This window comes from Poecilia latipinna, unplaced genomic scaffold (assembly GCF_001443285.1).
Source record: "Poecilia latipinna isolate Pla-1442-1.1 unplaced genomic scaffold, P_latipinna-1.0 Scaffold678, whole genome shotgun sequence".
NCBI lineage: Eukaryota > Metazoa > Chordata > Actinopteri > Cyprinodontiformes > Poeciliidae > Poecilia > Poecilia latipinna.
The window spans coordinates 33,285-43,691 of NW_015113294.1; the positions used below are offsets into that span (position 1 = coordinate 33,285).

The window sequence follows — 10,407 nt, forward strand, 5'->3', positions numbered from 1 at the left end:
AGAACTTATTGGAAACTCAAGACAGCCATAACATTATGATTTTTTACAAGTGTATGTACACTTTTGACCACAACTGTACCTGGTGTTTATCCAAATCTTTATTTGGATAATGACCAGGTCGTCAGATATTTAAAATGTGCATCTTAATTTTTGTCTACCTGTTTTGCACTACATCTGCGATTTGCAGGCCAAGAACCGAGCCAAACGCCATTTGTACCACATTGAGCGATTCAACAACCACACCAGTAAGTTCCTCATCTCAGTAGAGCTGACCAGTGAGTACTGGTTCATATCCAGTTTACTGACTGGTCATTATTCAAGCAACCTTTCAAAGGGTTATTATGAAAAAGTACTTTTCTAATTTAATGAAATTATGACCCAAGTGTGACCATGAATTAGGTCTGTAAAGCGGCAGAGTGCAGGCTAGCTATCGCATCAGATAGTCGGGTTAATTGACTAGCTAAAAATCGCCATTAAAAAAAACAATAAAAAATATTATATATAACATTATGATAAGTTTAAAAATCAAAATTATTTTCAGGAGCAGTCTGAATTTTACATTTCAAGCAAATACAGGAACATTTCTTAACTTTTCCAAACTTAATTTCCATGTTTTTCAATGGTAACGTGTTTCTTATTGTCATTTTAGAAGCAGGAATTTAACGCGTTTAAATTTTTTACGCAATTATTCAACGTTTTGCTTGTTTATCTAAAAAAAAAAAGTCCAGAGCTGGAGCCTTTATCTTTTGTTTCTAGTACGCCCATAAATCTGATGCACAAGCAACATCCACAAACAACAGCGATGGATGGCAAAGCCGCTTCTCTTGCCACTTACCCACAAAACTGTTTTGTTTTGTTTTTTTATTAAAAATGTTGCTTATTTTGTCGACATATAGTTTTCGATTAAAAAGCGATTGAGTAATTACTAACCCTGCAATTAACTTGGTTAAAAATTTTAACTGAGTCTCTCCGCTAATTTACCAGGTTAGTTTGAATACGGTCATGGATACTTTTGAGGCGACTAAACAGTTTATACATCTTACCTCTTCTCCTTCCTGTTCCCTCTTTGCTCATAATCTCTTCAACTTCGCTTTCTCCTTTTTTCCTCTCTGCTGCCCCCTTGAATCACCTACTCATAGTCTCCCAAGTGACATAATCTGAAAAATGGTTTTGTAAGGCAATGAACGAGAATCAGAACGCATTATTTGAACTTTCTTATGGGAAAGCTCCCGTTGGCTTCTTTCGCCGCTGCTGGAGAGCAGCGTCAGAAAGATTAATGCGAGTGAGTCATCAGCCTCCGCCGCGCCCACCAGAGGAGAAAGTTAGCTTCCTAATTTGGCCCCAAACCAGGCAGGGTGTGTGTGTGTATGTGTGTGGATCTGTACCCTGCTTGACTTCAGGAACAGTGGTATATTTAATTTTCTCAGGTTCAGCTCTCTCTGTGCTGCCATCTGCAACCTGTCTGTGTGATTGCTTTCTTTTTCCCTCTTTGTCTCAATGTCACCACCTCAGATTACTTGAATTTCTTCTTCTGCAGCTCTGTGACCGAAGTTTCTCTCTGTGGAAACAATTTGACCCAACGGATGTTTTTGTAAAGGAAAACAACTGCAGCATGAGCCGGTCTGCTGAAATATTGCTTTAAATATAAAAATACCAGTTGTTTGAAATATTTTTGTCGCGTTGAAAACGGCGGCCTTTCATTCATTCTTTCAGGTTTTTATGGATTAGACACAAAGAAGTGCAAAATTGGGGAGTTGATGGGAAATGACACAAAGTTCTAAGTTTTTCTTTTTTCACCATTTTGCACAAACCAGCTCAAGTTTAGTCAGACTGGATAGAGGGCAGATGTGAACCACACAGATTCTCAGTTGGATTTTGCTCTGGACTTTGACTAGGCCATTCCAAAACATGAAAATGCTTTGATCTAAATTGTTCCATTGTAGCTCTGCTTGCATGTTTATGTTGCTGTCCCTTTTAATAGGACTAATAACACTGACCTCATTACTTCTGACCAGCTGGAGCGCAGCATGATGCTGCCACTTCTTTACAGCTGCACCTCTGACCTGCCTGGTGTGTTTCTTTAACAAAGACTCTCAATAACTTTGGCGACGGATTCTACAGCAATAAATAATGTTTTAAATATGCAGTCATATTCAATAAGTTAGAACATCGTTGAAATGCTTATTCATATTACCAACTCAGTTCAATATGTGAAACAAATTAAATATATTAAATACACACACACACACTGATGTTTTAAATTTTCTGTTATTTATGAGGATCTTTTTGCTGGCAGTCAATAAAAAGTTGTTTCAGATTAGAATGAGTAGCATGTTATTTATTATTAGCGTTAATATTAGTTTTACGAGGTGTTTTTAATCTGACGCAGACCCTAATTGTAGCACATGATCAAAATTATTGAATGAATGTCAATTTAATGAATTAAAGTTTTTAGCAGTTTTTCAGCTTTTCTGTTGTTCAGAATGACACTAAAAGTAAATTTTTCATCTTGTTTTATGATATTAAGTCAATTTTTTTTTTCTAATTTTCCACAAAATTCACATACAACAGAAGAAAGTGTTCTCTTTAAGCAAAATGCATGTTCTGTACTTGAAAGCCTAAACATATTTCTTTCTGTAAAGGTGGCCCTTTAAAATGACAACAAATTTCATCTAGAAGATGTTTATATAAAGTTATAAGTTGTCAATGATTACGTAACATTGGTGTCTCTAAATGACTTTTATTTGGCTGGACTGAAGGCAAAAATGGCCCTTCGAATCGTAAAGTGCTTTGGGATTTGTCGTCGGTTTCGTGTTTTTGGTAAACGTTCCTCCAAAAACATAATTTTCTGTTCTTTGAATCATTGCTTTCTGTATAAAGTTAAGTTTGTTTATAAGTAGCAGCAGCGTCGAATATATCAACCCCGCTCACTTTCGGTCTTTGCTTGAAGAAATCCACCGGATTTACTGATGTCTTCTATCCGTTCGGTCTTCCAGCGTCTGAAAGATAAATTAGTTCTTTTCTCTGAAATAAAAAAAAGAAATGCAAATCTGTTTTGATTTTCTCACTCTGTCAGATGAGGCCGGACCCCCTGCAGCTACAACAAATGCTCGTTTCCCTGCGGTGGATGAGTCATCTAAGTGAATGTGAAGTTTATATTAAGTTAAATCAACTTTTCGATTCTTCACTTACCTTGACTTGTCAAATGAGCACTAAAAAAAAATCTTTAGAACATTCATTTACTCGAATTTCCTTCTCTGTCCTCATCCATGCCCATCTGCACTGCAGCAGCATCCGCGTTTAATATCGAGTTCTTTGATTCACTGGATGTCAGGAAACGCAGGGTTTTCTCCTGAAGCAATGCGTCTGGCAGCACACAGCTCCTCCTGTGGGGAAGAAGTGAGTGTGAATAAGTAAAGGGCTGCAGCTGCTGCAGTGAGCAGGAGGGACATCTGGTGGGCATGTAGAGAACTACAACGTAAAGTTTTTGGGAGGCGGATAAAAACCGTAAATCAAAGCTCAAGTGCCTGCAAAACACGTGGAGCTCGTTAAGATTTCCTGGATTTGTTTATCACTTATTGGTTTGGCTGTTTTGCTTCCATCTGTCTCTGCTCTGCCGTGCGTCTGATGCAGCTGCTGTTTTTTTTCCACCGCCGACAGTTTATCACGACATGGACTCCAGATTCAAGAGGACGACTCTGCGCATGAAGAAGCAAAGCGAGGGTTGGTCGGCGTCCGTCTTGCCAGAGCTAATTCGAGCCAGATGTTCCGCTCTGAACATTTCAATTTAATCATTATATATTCTGCTGTGACTGCAGCTGGAATTTAATTGCGTGTGTGTGTGTGTGTGTGTGTGTGTGTGTGTGTGTGTGTTTGTGTTTGTGTTTGTGCAGGTTATGGTCTGCGCTGCCACAGGGCCGTCATCACGCTGTGCAAGCTGATTGGCATCAAGGACATGTACTGTAAAGTTGAAGGCTCGGTCAATCTCCTCAGCATCACGCGGGCGCTCTTCACTGGGTTGGCCAATCAGGTGAGATCATGTTGGGACGTCAGTAAGAAATGAAAAATTCTCCAGAAATAAAGTCACTAGATTTCTGGTTTTAGTTTTTTTTTGTTTGTTTGTTTTTATCCTTTACTAGGGAACAGTTGAACGTGCCGGTAGCTGGTGTTGGTAATTCTTTGCGTCCAGTCCATTTTGAAAATCCTAATTTAGAATTGTCCGTATTTGTTTAGGCCAGTTGAATCGGCCAATGAGAACAGACTCAGGCAGAGTTTCATTGAAGTACAAAACTGTACTGAGTCGGTTTTTAATGCGTAAGTGATTTAAGTATTGATTGGATCCCACATGAAAACCCGCATATAGCTAAAAAGTATTTTGCTGATTTTAAAACTGTTTGATAATTTTGTACTGATACACATTTAACCCTTTATACGAGGTGGCAATCAATCAGTCAATGAGAATTTAATGTTAAAGTACGGAAAGCAGCTTTTCAAAAGTTAGGACTCGCATGAAAAGGTAATTCTGTCAGAAAAACCAGGAGTTTTCTTATTTTTACTGGGGTTGAATATTAATTTTCCAGATATTTAACCCTTTTTCCCCCCCTCTAACAATTGTCTAATAATCCTTAATAAATAGAATGGCTTTAGTTTGTTTGATCTTCCACAGCACATGTTAATTTTATCAGCTCTCCTCTTCAAAACGGAGTACCTCAAGGCTCCATACTGGGCCGTATTTTATTTTCATTGTGCTTGCTTCCTCTGGGATCCATTTTTCCGGAAATATAACGTACCATTTCTACGCAGATGACACTCAGGTTTACCTTCCATTAAAATCCAATGGATCGCCATCTGTGGATAGGTTACTGAAATGCTTGAAGGCTGTGAGAGCAGGAATGGACCGGAACCTTCTTAGGGGTGGCTTTGGACAATGATTTTAAATTCTGTGAGATCAGTGCAGTAGTGCAGTCTAGCTTTCATCATCTGAGGCATATAGCTAAAGTCAAAAGACCATGTTCCTCGTAGGTGAGGGTTAATCATGAGTTCAGAATTCAGCAAACATGACATGAACTCATCACGCCGGGTTTGTATTTCATTCAACGGCTGTTTCTTTCAGAATTACTAAATTTAGTTTTTAAATGTTTAAATATTCCAGCACCTCTTTTTCAACCACATATTCCGATTAGATCTCTGAAGATATAAAGATCAAAAGCCTTTAGTTGTTTCTATGTTTCTAGTCCATTGTCTGCGAAGTCTGCCAGATCTCTAAATGATTTTAAGTCTCTTAAAAATTCTCACGTCTTAATTGCTGATTTAATCGATTTCATAAGCTGATTAATCTCACACAGACATAAAAGATAAATTACTCCAGCTATGTTGCAGGAAATTGGCGGTTTCCTTCTTTGTCAGAGAAAAGATTTATCTGACTGTTCTTGTCGTCTCAGACCATCATAACTCCTGTGCTTTTATTAATAACTCAAGAGATAAAGCCCTTCTCATCTCCTCGTCATTATTACATTGCTAAATCTCTTTCACTGCTTCGACCACCCTTCAGGAAACTCATCAGAAGCTGGCCAACAAGAAGCAGCTCCACGTCGTGGAGTTCCAGGCCCAGCGGGGCCCGCTGCCCATGGTGGTTGCCAGCCCGAAAGACGGAGCGCGTCTCCAGCCGGAGTCCGTGGACGAGGTCCCCGACACCAAGCTGCACTGGGACGACGTCCGAGACGCGCAGGGAACCAAACGCTCCATGTGGGTGGGGCTGAAGCGCACCGTGTGGTAGAGGAGACCACAGGGTGGTTTAGTAAAGCTCTCTGAACGGAGGAATGGCAGAAAACAGAAAGGACTTGTGGAGCCTTTTCTTACAGAAACATTGAAAAGCATCGTTAATCTGAATGTATTGGGGATTTTCTGTTTAAATGTCAATTTAATAAACTCACAAAAGTTTTTGTCAGCAAAACTCTAAATCATCATCATTCTAAGAACAGTCAATAAAAATGTCATTGTCCGTGTTTGTGATGTTGCATAATAGTGACAGTAAAATAAAGTTTTTGTTCTGAGTCTCTCAATTAGATTTTTTTTTTTAATTTTTAGTTTAAAATTAAAAAAAAAAAACTACAGCAGGAAGGAAGTCAAACTTGATGAGAAAATTCTCCAGATGAGTTTCCATCTGACACAATCTGCACTGCTCCACTGCGCACTGACTTAGAAATGCAGTGACCTGACAGACGGCACCACAGGAGCCCACTCATTCTTCGACATGTCGCAGCGTCTGCATATGTTGAAGAGTAATGAGCTGCTGCTGAATCTTCGAAATGTAAAAACCTCCAATATAGGTTCAGATTCTCTTGTTTTTTTTTTTTGTTTTGTTTTTTTGTATTAGAAAAAGCAGAAGCTCAACCAGACAGAAATGAACTAGGAATCAATAAAGAGTTTTGTCTCATTTTACTGAAATGACACATTTAAATTAATTTCACACTCACAAGCCTCTTTATTAATTACACCTTATACCTGGTTGGACCCCTGTAGGCTGTTTTAAAGCAGAGAAGTTTATGATCAGAAAGCAATATTAATATATTTTATACTAATGAATTAGTTATGAGCTAACCCTCACTTCACCCCTGCAGCTTACAGCTTTATGTCTGACACAGAGTGTTTTGTCTGTATGTCGTAAGCTTTCTGTAGATTTTTTTTTTTGTACATTTCATACCCAGAAACAAAGTTAGCACATGTGTTGTTATTGCTCAAGACTGAATCTAATTCTATATCCTGACGGTGTAATATGAGACAGATTATCTTTGAAAAAAATTCTGCTCCTCTGCCTCCTCCTTGTGGTCCTATTTCCATCTACTCCAGAAATAAAACTGCTTGGTCAAAAACAACCAGTCAAGTCCAGTAGGAGGGTCTTAGCGTTGTCAATCACCTTGTGTACGCACTGCAAAATATGGGCCATTCATCATCTGTGGTCATGCTAATTAGCCTTTATTGTGGGGAATTAGATGTAGCACAGCGGAGAGTAAGGAGGGAAGTTTGATTAACAGCGCTAATACTCTTCTATTGACTTACTTTTCAAATGACTTAAAGTGAATTATACTGTTCAATACTGTGAATTACATTTGTTATAGTTTTAACAAATATGTCAAAAAACAAACAAAAAAAAACATTTTATAAAAGTTACCTTCTTTGGCTTTATGTAACCTGAAAAGAGCAATAAAGAGACTGGTTTCAAAATACCAATTCATGAAAAATCCTATTTTCAGATATTTATTCAAGGACTCACATGATTTTTGTCTTAAATTTCTCATTTAATCACTTTTTATATTACGTTAGTTTATATATTAAATATTATCTGTTACATACACCCACAGAAATATGACTGCTACAGTCTGTAGGTTCCTTCTCTGTTCCTAGATCGGATATTTATTCTTTCCGTCTCTACATAATAATATAGACCCGGAATTAAACAAATGCTCTAGGTGAGGCTCGAACTCACAACCTCGGCATTGCTCAAGGTGTACTGTCTTATAAGTACCGCGCGCTAACCGATTGCGCCACTGGAGCTCCCGGTGTTTTGCAACATACTGAAGAAAAAATCTTTCCAGCAAAACCGTTCAAGTCCATTTCGTTTATTTATTTATTTGTTTGTACTGTAGTTCAAGTATGGTGTGAATTTTGGGGCTACCAAGCTGAGCGCGCAGTCACGCCATAGCCGAGCGAGTTTTTGAAAATATCACATATATTTAAAGTACCCTGGAAAAAGACAGCGATGAACTGATATCTGTAGTGGCTCCAGGGAGGCGCTAGGAGGTGCTATAACTCCCCATGGATCAGACGTAGCACCCCAGAGAAATATTTAGTAATTTATTTGTTTAAATATTTTATAAAATTTGACTGTGATTATATTACGAATATTATAATCTATTATAAATTAACAACAAGACTCATTGCCTCAGAAAAGGCAATGAGTTTTTGACCTCATTTCACATCCTGTAAACAAACTAGTGGGTGGTAGAGCTGGACTGGTGATTATACAGGGAAAAAGGCTTTTTTTTTTTTTTTTTTGCAAACAGTATCCAACGTGTCTAAGGCTGAACAATGGAGTTTCAGAAGAAGTTTCCAAAAAACATATTTTCATTATGTTTCTTGACAGCGAGGAAAGCTCCTTCGTTAGCAAGATGCTATAAAGCAAAGAAGGGCATGGATGAGGCATTAACATCACTCCTCCTTCCAAAAACACGTTTTTACACTTGCATGAGTTGTTATCTGTGTTGTTGACATTTCCAGTTAGTCGGTGTGAGTTATGAAGACATTTTCTGTTGTGGGAAAAAAATAAATAAATAAAAAACCTACCTGAGGAACAGCATCAGGGACAGTTGAACCACCAACCTTTCATAAAAATCAAAACAAGCTTTTTAAATCTAAACGTGCCACAGTCATGAACAATGGAATGGAATGAACTGGATTGATCTGACTTAAATTTGGACCAATTTAGGTTATTTCTGTCTAAATTGCAATTGTGTGTGTGAGTGTGAGTGTGCGTGTGCATGGTTGGTTGTCCCTTTAAATGTTTCACGTGTGTTGCTCTAAACACGCATGGAACTTTTATATTTTTGCTTCTTTGTTGGTAAAAAAAAAATCTTATTGAAGAGAAAACATAGATGGCGTAACTTAGAAGCAATTGAAAAACAGACTCTTTTGATGCATTTCACTTCAGTTTTCTATAATTACAATAAACTGCAGTCATCAAATCCTTGAAATGTACCCCCTGAGGTACCCCACATACAATCTCCAGACAATCAGATTCAGTATCTCCCATTTTCACAAATTGTTTTCTGCTCTTTAACTCCTCATCCAGTTCAAAACTACTCCTCGAATTCCATAATGTTCTAATTTTTTAATTAGGATATCATGATTTATCGTGTCAAACACTTTCTTTAGATCTATGAAAACCCCTACAACTATTTTCATACTATGTGTTGCATTGGTAATTTCTTCTATGAAGTCGGTTACGCCTTGTGATGTTGACCAATTTGCTCTGAATCCATATTGATCACTGCAAAGTAGTGTATGTTTGTCTATGAATTTTTCCAGTCTCTTCTTTAAAAGTTTTTCTAGCATTTTAGAGAACTGAGGGAGAAGAGAGACAGGCCTATAATTAGTGAAAAAGTGATTATTACCAGTTTTATAGATTGGCATAATCTTTGCTGTTTTCATATTGTTGGGAAATTGTCCCGTTTGAAATGAGAAATTACAAGTGTAAGTTAATGGTTTAGTGATACCCTCAGTTACAATTTTAATTGTTTTCGTGTCTAGATCATCAAAGTCAGTGGATGCTTTGCTTTTATATTTATTCACAATATCAATGAATTCTTTCTCTTGCATTGGGGTTATGATACATTGAACTTGTTTTATTCTCAGTATAATTTAGATGATTTGCTGTTTTAATTGCAGGTATTTTTTCTTCTAAGTGAGGTCCTACATTCACAAAATAACTATTGAATTTATTTACGACACTCTTCATATTGGTAATATTCTGGTCATTATGTAAAAAATACTGTGGACAATTGTTACTGTTAGAAGTTTTACTGATAACACTATTTAAAATGTTCCATGTTGCCTTAGTATTATTTTTATTACTATCCAGTAATTTATAGTAATATTCCCTTTTACATGCCTTTATAATATTAGTTAACTTTTTTATATTTGTTTTCTGATTCAGAAGTTCTATGTTTTATAAATCCCCTAATAAGTTTGTTTTTCTTTTTACATGCATTTTGTATTCCGTTTATAATCCACTGCTTTTTTTTTTTTTTTTTTTTTGCCAGCTTTTCATCTTATTTTCCTTAACTGGACAGTCTTTGTCATATAGTTATTTAAATATTCTTAAAAATTCTTCATATGCTGAATTCACAGCATTTATTCTATAAATTAATCTCCACTCATATGTCATCAAATCGGCTTTTAGTTCCTTCAATGACTCTTCTGACCGAACCCGTCTGTATTGTGATCTGATCCCAGCCAGCATGCCTAGGTGGGACCCATGTGGGGACAAGGAGGGCAGACTATATGGGTCCCATATGGGTTTGTCCGCGGGTTCCACGATGGCCCCACATGGGTTTGCCCATGTAGGGCCACAGCCCACATGGGTGCTACATGGGCCCTAATTGGACAAAACCCATGTGGGCCACCACCATATAGGGCCCATGCAGGGCCCATGTGGGCTCTGGCCCTACATGGGCAAACCCATGTGGGGCCATCGTGGAACCCGCGGACAAACCCATATGGGACCCATATAGTCTGCCCTCCTTGTCCCCACATGGGGCCCACCTAGGCATGCTGGCTGGGAGGATCCTTCACACAACCTCCAGAGGGTGATCTGTGCTTGGTTCTGAATACTTTCGGGTACATTTCTTG

At 37.9% G+C, this 10,407-nt stretch overlaps 1 protein-coding gene, 1 long non-coding RNA gene and 1 other non-coding gene across 3 annotated transcripts in view; 1 reads left to right on the forward strand and 2 right to left on the reverse strand.

Annotated features, from left to right (window-relative positions):
- mrps5 (mitochondrial ribosomal protein S5) overlaps positions 1-6,058 on the forward strand; it is a 38,185-nt gene extending 32,127 nt beyond the window's left edge. Inside the window, exons 9-12 of the mRNA XM_015044488.1 lie at positions 188-245; positions 3,661-3,723; positions 3,894-4,030; positions 5,552-6,058. Of these exons, the coding sequence (XP_014899974.1) occupies positions 188-245; positions 3,661-3,723; positions 3,894-4,030; positions 5,552-5,776 (483 nt within the window). The 3' untranslated portion in view covers positions 5,777-6,058. The remainder of the gene's footprint in view (positions 1-187; positions 246-3,660; positions 3,724-3,893; positions 4,031-5,551) is intronic.
- On the reverse strand, positions 903-3,654 carry LOC106954755 (uncharacterized). Its single transcript, XR_001426421.1, has 2 exons — positions 3,069-3,654; positions 903-2,999 (listed from the first exon to the last, which is right to left on the reverse strand). It is a non-coding gene; the product is annotated as an uncharacterized LOC106954755 (long non-coding RNA).
- Positions 6,059-7,461: 1,403 nt separating the features above from the next.
- On the reverse strand, positions 7,462-7,554 carry trnai-uau (transfer RNA isoleucine (anticodon UAU)). Its single transcript is given in 2 exon segments — positions 7,462-7,497; positions 7,517-7,554. It is a non-coding gene; the product is annotated as a tRNA-Ile (tRNA).
- Between the last annotated feature and the right edge of the window lie 2,853 nt (positions 7,555-10,407).